Here is a 12,922-nt window from a genome sequence, read left to right on the forward strand (position 1 = left end):
CACTTTTTGATATCTTTCAAAAGAAGTGAGATATATAGGCTCAAAGTGGACGATCCGGGTGTCGTTCTATTTGAGGTTTTACGGTATTCCTTGTTGCTGTGACTTCTAAAATCCAAGATTTTGAGTAAAAATATGTTTTAAAGCGACAGAGACGGCAAAAAATATATTTAGAGTCTTTTTTTCTAGAAATTTGAAAATTTCTGACTTTTAGGTAGTTTCAAGCTTTGAAATACCTTCCAAATAGCTAGAAATTCTATAAAAAACTATTTGGTTCTCGAAGGAATCGAACTTTNGGCTNTNCTGCTCCAANCNCACCTCTCTTACCCACTGTGCCACCACCGCGCGCTTATGCGCTCCTCTGGGCGCTGCGGTAGCTCAGAGCGCGCGATGTCTAGGTGGCGCAGTGGGTAAGACGGATGTTTTTGGAGCAGAAGCTCAAAAGTTCGATTCCGTCGAGGACCAAATAGTTTTTATAGAATTTCTAGCTATTTGGAGTGTAATTGTATAGGGTTTTAGGCATTTTTAGGATGTTTTAAAACAATTTTTCGTTAAAAAAAATCTTATAAAATTAAAATTTTTCCAGGAATCGGTGGCGCGAAATTCATCTCATTCGAAGACCGACACTGGCACAACGACTGCTTCATTTGCGCGCAGTGCACGACTTCGCTCGTAGGCAAAGGATTCATCACCGACGGTCATGAGATTCTGTGTCCCGAGTGTGCAAAGGTAGACTTTTTTTGGAATTTTTAAAAATTTCCGAATTTTGAGATTTTGAGCTTTCGAATGAGCCTAAATTTGGTTTTCTAGGCGTTCTAGAACAAATTTTATGGCGATTTAAATTTTTTCAAAATTAAAAAAAAAGAAAATTCAGGCTCGACTTATGGCAGCCAATTCATAACTTCAAGTATCCAAACTTCACATCCTGTCTTTCTTTTTTTAATTAAAATTTTCTCTAATTTTTAACTTTTTTTCTTATTTTCCCAGTGAAAATTTTTCCATTTTTTTTCATGCTAAAAAAATTTCCCCATTCGCTTTTTTCACTTTTTTTGTTTCGGTTTTAATCCCAAAACTTCTCTGAACTAAATCAAAAAAAAAAAGTTTTTTTCAAAAAATCCCAAAATTTCAAAAATCAGTGTACTTTTCTAGTCTCTCTCCATAGGAACATAATTTTTCAACTTCCTATTTTTTTAAACATCGAAAAAAATTTCAGAGAAAAATTTTTTTTTGAAATTTTTGAATTTTTCAAACTCCCGCCAGCCAGCCTAACTTAGTTGTATATAGTCCCCGCCCCGCCCCTTTTTTTCAACATCCGCATTTTTTTGTTTTCTGCCTTTCTCGCTTCTCTTTTCGTGTCGATTTTTCTTGAAAAACTTTTTTTTTTCAAATTTCTTAAAAACCAAAAAAATCCCATTGTCTCCCAATTGAAATTCCATCCCATCCAACATTTTTGTGTCCCTTTAATTTTAATTTTTTTTTAAAAATTCAATATTCAATTTTTCAGCTCTTTCAAATCAGTTGATTTTTGAAATGAATCGGTAAAAAATAGTCGAAAATCTTGGCATTTTCTGGACAAACAGACAAGCAAAAAATGAAAAAAAATCGAACATTTGAGTTTCAAAATGGATTCCAAAACATTGGAAAAATGCTAAAACACCATTTGGAACCCAAAGGAATCGAACTTTTGGGTCTTCTGCTCCAAAAACATCCGTCTTACCCACTGCGCCACCCAGACATCGCGCGCTCTCAGCTGCCGCAGCGCCCAGAGGAGCGCCTAAGCGCGCGGTGGTGGCACAGTGGGTAAGAAGGATGTGTTGGAGCAGAAGATCCAAAAGTTCGATTCCTTCGATAACCAAATAGTTTTTTAATAGAATTTCTAACTAATTGGAACGTTTTTCTAGGTCATTTTGACGTATTGGCCTAACTTTTGCAAATTTGGTTTTCTAGGCCACCACTTCAAAATGGCCTAAAAATGCCCTAACATGTCTGTTTTCTAGGTGATTTTGGAATGGTGGCCTAGAAAACTCAACTTGCCAAAGTTCGGCCACCATGCCAAAATGACCTAGAAAACACACCAGATGAATTTTTCCGCTGAAGTTGATATTTGAAATGAATCGATAAAAAATAGTCGAAAATTTTGACATCTTCTGGACAAACAGACAAACAGACAGACGTTGAAAAAGCTTTTTAACTTGAAAAATGTTAAAAAAAATTCGAAAAATCCAAAAAATCGAACATTTGAGTCTCAAAATGGGTTCCAAAACATTGAGAAAATGCTAAAAAACAATTTGAAACCTAAAGGAATCGAATTTTTGGGTCTTCTGCTCCAAAGTCAGCTCTCGTATCCACTGCGCCATCACCGCGCGCTTAGGCGCCCTCTGGGCGCCGCGGTAGTTCAAATCGCGCGGAGCCTCGGTGGCGCAGTGGGTAAGAGGGATGCACTTGGAGCAGAAGAGCCAAAAGTTCGATTCCTTCGAGGTCCAAATAGTTTTTAATAGCATTTTAGACTATTTGGAGTATAGGACACTTCCAGGAAAACGCGCTGTCAACTTTGACTCGATTTATGTCGATTCCTGTAACAGATATCAAAAAGTTGTCAACTAAGAAAATGTTTTTGATATTATGATGAACAATTTATCAGTTGACCACTTTTTGATACCTTTCACAGATATCGAGAAAAATTGAGTCAAAGTTAGTGTCGGTGTTTCCTAAATTATCTCATGTCACAGCAGAGCTATAAAAAAGTTGTCAACTGATAAATTGTGTGAAATTTTGTTCGAAACATTTTATTAGTTGGCAATTTTTCGATATCTCTGCTAGGAGCTGACGAAAACTTGAAAAATAGACAGAAAATGTTGAAAACTGTCAAAGTCATTATAAAAAACTATTTGGTCTCCAAAGGAATCGAACTTTTGGGTCTTCTGCTCCAAAGTCAACCCTCTTACCCACTGCGCCATCACCGCGCGCTTGGGCCCCCCCCTTTTGGGCGCCGCGGTAGCTCAAAGCGCGCGGTGCCTCGGTGGCGCAGGGGGTAAAAGAGATGGTCTTGGAGCCGATGGACCCAAAAGTTCGATTCCTTCGAGGTCCAGATGGTGTTTTATAAGTTTTTGGGTACTTTTTACGGGGTAGGACCCATTTTCAGACCTATAGTGTCTATTTGTGGGCTGTCGGGGCTCAAAAATCTGAAAGATTCGAGTTTTTGAGTCAAAAATGTGTTTCAAAGCGTCGTTAAACGGCAAAAATATCGGCAAATCATTTGTCTCTTTTGGGTTTTTTTTAACTTTCCAAACTTCAATCTCAAGGTCTTGGATTCATAGAATCCCACAAACCCGAGATTTTGATGGTTTTGAAAATTTGACTTTCGGATTTTTTTTGCCATTTTTAAAAAAGAAAATCTCAATCTCGAAATCCTGGATTCCTAGAAATAATTTTTTGTGTTCTCCCCATAAAAGGCTCCTTACCAGTGATTGGTTTGGTGCACGCGTTCGATGGCGCAGTGGGTAAGAGAGATGGTTTTGGAGCAGAAAACCCAAAAGTTCGAATCCTTCGAGGCCCAAATAGTTTTTAGTGCTTTTTTGAAGGTTTTTGTTAGCTCTGAACTTGTTTTGAGCCTCAACAAAGCATTTTGAGGTTGTCATGACCTCAAAAATCTCAAAAATCAAAAATTTTGAGTTAAAGTGATAAACCCTATAATCTTCTCCAATTTTTTAGCCAGATATTTGTGCATTTCTCTGATTTTTTTTCGAAAAAAAAACTATAAAATTAAAGACATTGATTCATTGATTTACAGGTCATTTTAAATGAGATTTTCAAACAAAAAAATAAAAGGAAAAGAGATAAAAATTAATTATTCCTGCTTCTCTTCAACTTGACGACGTCCAGTGGGCGGAGCCACAATGTCCCGAGCAAACGTCTGAAGGAAGCTGTCGATGTAGTGCTCGGCGTTGGCTTTCCAGACGTGCAGAAACTCGACAAACTCGTCTACAGTATCCTGGATACGGTACTTGCTGGTCTGCAAAAAAATTTTATATAATTCCTACAGTAATCCATTTTTGCGCCTTTAAATTTTTGCGCCTTTAAAATCTGAAAATTTAGAAATTTGGCGCCGAGCCAAGTTTGGGCGCGTCGCGTGTCTGCGTAACGGTCGATAACTAGCGACTCAGCAACGCTTAAAACGCGTTTTTTTTTGAAAATTCAAAAAGTGGCACGTAGCCAATAGTGCGTCAGAGCGCACTTGCTAGCTCACCGTCAAAAATCCAACATTGAGCTCTTTCGCCGTATATCCTCGATTCAAGTTTCGTCTCGCGTACGTATCGTAGTCTCTGATAATTCGACAAATCGAATCGCTCGTCGAGATTCCCTCAGTTCGCTGCGTCTCCAGGAACATGCCCGCCGTTTTGTACTTCTCGTAGATATCCTCGCCGAGTGGTCCCTGATAAGGCAGGGCGTCGTGCGAAATGAAGTCGACCTGGAGAAAATCAATAATTTTCCGGGGGATTTTTAGGTCGAAAATTATGCGAGAGAATTGATAATTTCCCGGGGGATTTTGAACCGAAAACTATGAAAAAATCGATCAAAAATTCACGATTTTTAGGTCGAAAATCTGCGACTTTTCGGTGGAAAATTGGGATTTTAAAGGGATTTTTCAGCTAAAAAATTGAATTTCAGCCATTTTCCCCCTTCAAATTCTTCGAAAAGTCGCAAATTTCAGGCCAAAATTAGAGTTTTCTACCTTCAATTCCTTCAAAAACTCAATGGGAAACGTCCACGGAGAGCCTCGATAGACCTCATCCACATATCGACAGTGGCGAATCGCTTCGTATCGCTCGTCTTCCGATTGCACTGTTCGTCCCTTGTATTTCAGCGTTTCCTCGTCGGAATTCACTGGAAAAATGGGGAAAAATCGATAAAAATTCGGACCGGAAAATTATGAATTTCAGGTCGAAAAATTGAAAAAAATCGATAAACTCGGTCCGGAAAATCGTATTTTTCGGGACTTTTCGTCTCAAAAAAATAGAAATTTCGAAGTTTTTGAGTACAAAAATCTCAATTTTCGGGCAGATAAAATTCGTCTAAAATGGCCGAGAATTTCCTAGTCCGCGACCACCATGATAGCTTTTTTCGCCGCTTTTTTTCCGGTTTTAAGCACTAGGAAATCCCGAAAATTGGCCTCGAAGATAGTGGTGGCCGTGGCCTAGAAAAATCCGGATGATTTCTACATGAAAATTCAAATTTTTGGCTCAAAAACTCGAAATTTCGCGGGGAAAGTGTGATTTTTTGACTTCAAAATTTCCAAAAAACACCCCACAATAGGCTTTTTGCGATTTTTTTTTTACTATTTATCGATTCACACCTCCAACAATCAAATAAACACTCGGAAACGATTGTTTGATTTGCAAAAACTGTTTCGCATGTCCATGATGAAACATGTCGTAGATGCCGTCGGCGTAGACGCGAATCGGGCGGGAAACTGAAAATTTTCAAATTTTCTACTAGAAAAATCGATTTTCTCAACCGACTTTTCCCATTTTTCGCCTCGTCGATCGTCACCTTTTTCGAGTAATCAATCGATTTTCGCTCAGCGATCACTTCTGGATCGTCGCTGAACCGTGCCGGCTGATTAGATGTTATTAGTTCGGCGGATTTAGTAGACATTTTTTTGGCCGAAAATGGGAAAAATTCTAGAAAATTTAAGTAAAAATCGCTGATAAAATAAGCGGAAATTGACCGAAAATTTGGAAAAACGGTTAAAAAATTATTGTTTTTCCTCCAACACACAATTCCGCAAACTGCAAAGACTGCAAAAACAGTGCCGCGTGGCAGATCGAAAACCGGCAAAAAATCGATAGTTTTGCGACTTTTCAGGTCTTGAAACGAAAACTACAGTAAACTGAAAATATTCAAAATTTGTTACACAATTTATTTTCTCGCTTTGTGCTCAGATTTTTCAGCTATTTCCCAAGAATAATCAGCGAAAATCGCTGGAAATCGATTTTTCAAAAATCGGAAAATTTAAATAATTTTCCGTAACTTTTCTCGATTTGTCGAGATTTTTTTCAGTGAAAATATCGAAAAATCGTTGAAAAAAACGCTAAAAAAATAGCCGGAAAATCGGGGAAAATTGGCTGTAAATAAATAAAATTTTGGAATATCTCGAAACTTTAAAGGCGCGTGGCGCCTTTTCTGGCTGAAATTTTTAAGTGCTGGAATCGGCGGAAATCAGTGAAAATTGCAAATTTTTTGCTGAAATTTTTTTTCTAAATTTTTTGTTTTTTTTTATTATAGGCTTAGGCAGAAACGCCTTGTTTTCCTTCCTCTGGGACACCCGCATTTTAAATTCAAAACATTGGGGTTTTTCCAAACTCCCGCGAAACGAAAATTCGGTGTCCAATAGAGCGCATTTCCATTTTCACATACAAAAAACGAAACAATTGTCAAGTAAATGGAATAAATCGTTGAAAAACCATGAAAACAAGAAAAAAAGATCCTCGGAAAAGATTAAAAAATAGTCTAAACCAGTCAAAGTGTTCCTCTTTTTTCCTTTTTGTTCTCCCCAGTTCTATAGATTCTTGTAGATCAAATTGCTTTTTAAAAAATCGATTTTTATTTTGCGGAAAAATAATACTTTATTCTGAACTATATCTAAGTTTATATATATATATCAACTTCCGAAGCTCCGAATTCCCGAAAATTTTTTAAAAAAATCGATATTCCGAATTTCGAATTTTTCGAACTACAAAAAATCGCTATATTGGACCTTACGACTTCAGATTCCATTTTCTTTGAATCGGAATTTTCGATTTTTCAAAAATTCCCGCCCAAAAAATGCCCATCTCCACACTCCTCATGGACTTATATCGTCGGAATGTTCAACTCTACGGGACCATAATGCTCAAGTGTCGCCCCTTTTATCTTTTTATCATTTTTCTGGTATTCCTACACATTTTTATTCACCCGTTGCCTGTGTTGAGACGCGTACGAAACGCGTATACATACAAGATGAAAGAATTGGATAACGACGAGATGGACCTGTTTTTTGTGTCCGCATACTACTATGGGAATGAGTATAGGTGATTTTGAAATTTGAATTCTCAGATTTTTTGATTCTTAGATTCCTAGATCCTTAGATCCTTAGATTCTTAGATCCTTAGATCCTTAGATCCGGATCTCTTAGATCATTAGATTCTAGAAATCGGAAAATTCTGAATTTTCAAAAAAATAACTGTAATAGAAGGGCCCCACACAGTCAAGTTTGAGCTCAATTATCTCGTCTCCTATAATAGATATCAAAAGTGTGTCAACTGATAAAATGTTTGTGATATTATGATAAGCATTTTATCAGTGTACCACTTTTTGATATCTCTTACAGGAGCCGAGATAACTGAGCTCAAACTTGACTTTTTTTTTGGAAATTGAGAATTATGAATTTCTAGATAACTGGAACTTTGCTTTTCCAAACTGATTGATTTCTAGGATTTTTAGATTTCTGGATTCCTGGTTTTCAGAAAGTTGGCTTTTTTTTTTAACTTCAAAGTTCTGGGATCTTTTTTAACTTCAAAGTTCGGGGATCTAAGAATCTAAGAATCCTAAGAATCCGCAGAATCTAAAAACCCCAGATCTTAACAACCCCATAATTTCAGTTTCTACGAAAACCAAGTGTCCCTAACCTTCCTAGCTCCACGAGATGCTCATTGGGACCGTCGGAAGATCATTGTCATCCGAAGCAACGGTTCGAATTCCGTTTTAGAGCCAATGAAAGTTCATCGAGCTACACCGCACAATATTTGTAAATTTGTGACCATCACGGGTACAGTAACCCTCAAGGACGATTTGATGGATTTGGAGATTCTGGTGAACAAGAATATCGCTGGGATACGGTACCTGCCTGCGGACAACAAGCAACGAGATTTGGTCGTGTGTACGCCGCCGATTTATAATAATGTCCGATGGCAGAGCATTCTTTTGATTGCTCATATTTATGCGAGGTGCGTGTGGAGTACTGTACTTTTATAGGTTTTCAGGAATTTGGCTTTCCTGGAAAGCTAGGGTCTAGATTTTCAAATGTCTTACTGTCTGGAATGTTAGGTTCCTCTGTTTTTAGATTTCAGAATATTCGGAAATCTCAATTTCAGATATTTCCGATTACTATATTCTGGAAATTCTAGAATTCCAGATTCCCGGAATTTTCAAAATCCTAGATTCCGAATTTTTGAATTTTCGAGTTTTCCAGATTCCTGAAATTCGTAATTCCGGATTTCGGAAATTCCAGATTTTTTGGGTTTTCACAACTTGGACTTCCGGAAAACCTAGACTTCTGGATTCTTCCAGATTCTCAATTTTCGGAATTTCTGAACTCCCGGATTCCTGGAATTCGAAATTCCGGATTTCGGGATCTGGAATTCTTCAGACTCCTAACTTTTTGAAATTCCGAATTTTGAATTTCCGGATCTTCAAATCGGTAAATCTCCAGAATTCCGAATTTTTGAATTACAGATTTCCGGATTTCCGGAAAACTACATTTTTGAACTTTCCAGATTTCTCGATTTCCCAATTTCCGTATATTGGATTCTTCGGAATTATCAAAATTCTGAACTCCTCCGTTTTTTAGGATTCTCAATTTTTAGAATTTCTGAATTTCCAGATTTTCGATATTTCCAGATTTCTGGAATTCGAAATTCCGGATTTCGGGATATAGGATTTTTCAGATTCCTAACTTTCTGAAATTCTGAATTTCTGAATTACTAGATTTCCGGATTTCCAGATCTACAAAATTCCAGAATTCCAAATATCCGATTTATGGATTTCCGAATTCCCGAAATTCTAGATTTCTGAGTTTTCGAGGTTTCGATTCTTAGAATCTGAACATCTGAATTTCCGAATTTTCGAGTTCCTGGATTTCTAGGTTTCAATTTTCAAGATTTCGGAATATCCGAATCGCTGAAATTCAACTCCTGGATCTTCAATTTTTTGAATTTCTGAGTTACTGAATTTTGAATTCTCAAACTTCTCCAAATTCTAGAAATTCAAAATCTTAGAATTCCTGTATTTTGCTATATTTGATTTATCTAGAATTTCAGAAAATCTTCAAATATTGGGAACTCTGAATTTGTAGAATTTTAGAATTCGTAGTTTTTTCATTTTTCAATTTTCACATTCTGGAATTCTGGAATTCTGAAATTCTGAATTTCTGGAGTTCTGGAATTCTGAAGTTCTGAAATTCTGGAATTCTGGGATTCTGGAATTCTGAAATTTTGAAGTTCGAACGTTCTGAAATTCTGAAATTCGGAACTTTGGAAATTCTGAAAATCTAAATATAATTCTGAATTTCCGAATTTTCGAGTTCCTGAATTTCTGGGTTTCAATTTTCAAAACTTCGGAATATCTGAATCGCTGAAATTCAACTCCTGGATCTTCAATTTTTTTGAATTTCTGAGTTACTAAATTTTGAATTCTCAAACTTCTCCGAAACTGAATTTCGGATATTCCAAATTTTTGAGTTCCTTGGTTTCCGGATTCCTGGAACTTGAAGTTCCGGACATCCGGGTTTCTGAATCTTCGGAATTTTGAATTCCTGGATATACGGTTGTTCAGATTCATACCTTTCTGAAACTCCGAAATTCTGAATCTCTGGATTTTCGGATTTTCCAGATTTTCGATTCTTAGAATTCTTTAATTTTCCGGATTTCGGGATAATCAGATTTTTCAGATTCCCAACTTTCTGAAATTCTGAAAATCCTGATTCATTCCAAATTTATTGATTTCCAAGACTTCGGGATTTCTGAATTACAAAACTTCAAGAATCCCAGATTCCCAATTTTCGGAATTCCTGGATTTCCAATATTCTCCAGATTCAATGGCCATCTCCAACTCTATCTCTCCAATTCGAAACCCGCGTTTTTCGATCTATTGGAAGAGCTAAAGCAGCACACTGGAATTTCGGTCAGCCCATTTCCCGATTTTTTCGGGAACTCCCAATTGGACGAAATCGAATTCGGCGGGATTACGGTAGCCAGCTCGGACTGCCTAAGCAAGTACAAGGTAATGACGCTTCCAAAGTTCCCAAATCTGGGATTTCTGGGCCCAGAAAACAGTCCAAAGCAGGGGTGGGCGAGGACGGAAGAAAAACCTTCACGTTTTGCAAATTTCCCGCTCTTGTTGCGCAAAACGAGATTAAAGGCGCACGCAATTTCGCCGACAGGTCTCGACATGAAACTGGCGGGAATTTGAAATTTGATTTATTTTTCAACTACGCGCCGCCGGGTAGTCATTCTTCGCAGCGGCCGACACTTCCCGGGTTCCGCCGTCCACTATACTTTGTGTGTGCCGAGGCTCCGCCCACTTTTTTCGCGAAATGCGTGTGTTTTGCATTTCGTTTCCCACGAAAGCCGATTGCTCGCCCAGCCCTGGTCCAAAGTGACGCCCAGATTCCCAAGATTTCCAATTGAGCAAAATTTGAACCAATGCGATAATGTAATTTCTTATTGAATCAAAATATGCAGAAAAGCATGTAGATTCACATAAAAATAAATAAATTTTCAAAAAAAAGTTCCTTCATCGAGACAAACGCATCGGAAAGTTATTCTTTTTTTTCGGATGAGATCCCTGGCTTTTTTCTCGATGAAGGAACTTTTTTTTGAAAATTTATTTATTTTTATGTGAATCTACATGCTTTTCTGCATATTCTTGATTCAATAAGAAATTACAGGAAATCTTGGGAATCTGGGCGTCACTTTGGACTGTTTTCTGGGGGCCAGAAATCCCAGATTTGGGAACTTTGGACGCGCCATAAGTAACTGTGCTCCATTGCGAATTTTCGAAAAAAAAATTGCAAAAATTTTTTTTCAGAGCTCCGCGAGCTTCATCGCCTTTCTGGAATGGGACGAATTTCTGATTCCAACGCGATTTTCGTCGTTTTTCGACGAATTCGCCAATTTCTTCGAGTCGGAAATTTTTGTGGGACTGTTGGAATACAAAAATTCGAAGGGGGTTTCGAAAATTGTGTCAAGACCATTTAATATCGGTAGCATTTGGTTGAATGAGCCAGTGGAGCGACCGTATAAGCTGAAGACGTAAGTGCGCTCTATTGAGAATCTGGCAGACGCGAATTTGAAAATCAGCAAGTGTGCGTTAGAGCGAAAATGATGAGAGTCACGAAAAAACATGAAAAACTGAAAAAAAAACTTTAAAAACTTAAATATTTTTCAGAAAAAAATCGATTTTTCTGAAATTATTTTTTTTTGAAAATTCTAAATTTTTAGGAAAAAATGCTGAAATTCTAAAAAATCGCGAAAATATTCTTAAAAAATTCAAAATTAAACAAATTTCTCTTTGAAATTTATTGATTTTTTTCAGAAAAAAAATCTGAAATTTTCGAAATTCGATTTCAGTAAAAATTTGAAGAATTTCAGTAAAAAAATGGGACAAAACACAAGTAAGATCTACGAAGTCGATGAATCCGTCGATTTGGATTCGATGACACGTGGCAAATTTCCGGGAGCCGAAGATTTGAAATCCAGCGATCGCCAGGCGATCGCTCGAGACATCAAGAAGTTAGTTTCATTGATTTTCAGAAAAGTCAAAATTTACATTTACGAAAAAAAATGCGGGAATTCAAATTTACAAATAAAAAAATGGAGAAAAGCGAAAGCGCGCTCTATTGATAATTATCGATTGAGTGCGTTTCAGATATCGATATCCCCTATAGGGGAGAGGGAAAGAGAAAAGTTCTAAAACGGCATAGATTTCAAATGGGTCGAATTGAGAAATTCATGAGACAAAAAGGGGAAAAATTCAAAATTTCGGAGAAAAAAAATCATTTTTTGTAATTTTTCAACAAATTTTCTTGAAAATTTTGAAATTCTAAAAAAAATGTTTTTTTTCGAAATTTTTCAAATTTTAATGATAATTGAAGATCATTTTAGGGTCCAAAATGAAAAAAAATATGAAAAATTCAAGAAAATTTTGGTCAAAATGAGTCAAATTTTCATTTAAAAAACGGGGAAAATTGCCAAAAAATTATGAAAAATTGGTCATTTTATTGGAAAAAATCCTAATTTTGTGGAGTCAAAAATAACAAAAACAATCCAATTTTTCAGCAAAAAATGGGTAATTTTTGAGTCAAAATTACAGAAAAAAAATACACAATTTTAGAGCAAAATGGGTCATTTTAAGGTGTTAAAATGGGCTCAAAAATTGGGTCAACCGTTTATTGAAAAATCCGAATTTTCGGGTCATTTTGGGTCAAAATTACATGAAAAAGGGTCAGTTTGGGGTTAAAAATACATGAAAATTCAACTTTTTGGGCTCAAAATTACAGGAAAAATCTATTTTGAACCCAAAATCGAATCAATCGAAAAACCACTGGGTCGCTCTCTTTGCTTCTCGGGCTCTTCGGGCTCTTCTGGAACCCCTGACGATGCTTCTGGAGCCTCTTCTTCCTCCTCTTGCTCTTCTGGAGGTCCTGCTCGTTGATTCAAAAAATAATTGCTCATATCTTCGTCGCCAGATCCTTCAGAATCCTCAAAATCCTCACTCGAAACCTCATCGCTACTCTCCAGAATCATTTTTCCAACATCGTCGTCGTCGTCGTCATCTGAATCTTCTTCTGAATCCTCCGTTATTCTCCTTTTCCGCGCTTTTTTCGGGGAAATTTTCGCAATTTTCGTCGTCGCCAAATCATCCAATTTTTTCCTGGTTGATTTAGTTTTTTTCAGTGCTGGCGGGGGCGCTTCGTTATCAGTGGATTGATCGGATTGCTCATCTTTAACAGAATCGTCGGAACCATCCACCTTGTTTCGAGATGGATTCCTGGTCGTGTAGTTTCGGAGAAAACACGTCGCGGGCAGATACTTTTCTTTTGAGGCTATGATTTGGGCTGAAAATGGGAATTTTCAGAATTTTGAGATTTTGAAATTCTATGATTCTG

General features: G+C 37.1%; 4 protein-coding genes across 4 annotated transcripts in view; 2 read left to right on the top strand and 2 right to left on the bottom strand.

Annotated features, from left to right (window-relative positions):
- Cbr-lim-9 overlaps positions 1 to 1,519 on the top strand; it is a gene marked incomplete at both ends in the record, with an annotated part of 17,323 nt that extends 15,804 nt beyond the window's left edge. The window contains 2 exons of the mRNA XM_002648790.1: positions 584 to 726; positions 1,502 to 1,519. Coding sequence (XP_002648836.1) covers positions 584 to 726; positions 1,502 to 1,519 — 161 coding nt within the window. The remainder of the gene's footprint in view (positions 1 to 583; positions 727 to 1,501) is intronic.
- A 2,325-nt stretch (positions 1,520 to 3,844) lies between these two features.
- CBG16955 lies at positions 3,845 to 5,426 on the bottom strand (the record flags this gene model as incomplete). Its single annotated transcript, XM_002648791.2, has 4 exons — positions 3,845 to 4,009; positions 4,244 to 4,465; positions 4,730 to 4,881; positions 5,351 to 5,426. The coding sequence occupies 4 exons, from the start codon at positions 5,424 to 5,426 to the stop codon at positions 3,845 to 3,847; spliced, it is 615 nt and encodes a 204-aa protein (XP_002648837.2).
- Positions 5,427 to 6,996: 1,570 nt separating this feature from the next.
- Positions 6,997 to 11,362, top strand: CBG16956 (the record flags this gene model as incomplete). The annotated part of the gene is made up of 5 exons (XM_002648792.1): positions 6,997 to 7,067; positions 7,638 to 7,982; positions 9,846 to 10,035; positions 10,843 to 11,066; positions 11,350 to 11,362. 5 exons carry the CDS (start codon positions 6,997 to 6,999, stop codon positions 11,360 to 11,362), a joined length of 843 nt encoding a protein of 280 aa, XP_002648838.1.
- Positions 11,363 to 12,320: 958 nt separating this feature from the next.
- CBG29114 overlaps positions 12,321 to 12,922 on the bottom strand; it is a gene marked incomplete at both ends in the record, with an annotated part of 4,647 nt that continues 4,045 nt past the window's right edge. The window contains one exon of the mRNA XM_045237792.1: positions 12,321 to 12,845. Within this exon, the coding sequence (XP_045100869.1) occupies positions 12,321 to 12,845 (525 nt within the window). The remainder of the gene's footprint in view (positions 12,846 to 12,922) is intronic.

Source organism: Caenorhabditis briggsae (assembly GCF_000004555.2).
Source record: "Caenorhabditis briggsae complete genome, chrI, whole genome shotgun sequence".
NCBI classification, from domain to species: Eukaryota; Metazoa; Nematoda; class Chromadorea; order Rhabditida; family Rhabditidae; genus Caenorhabditis; species Caenorhabditis briggsae.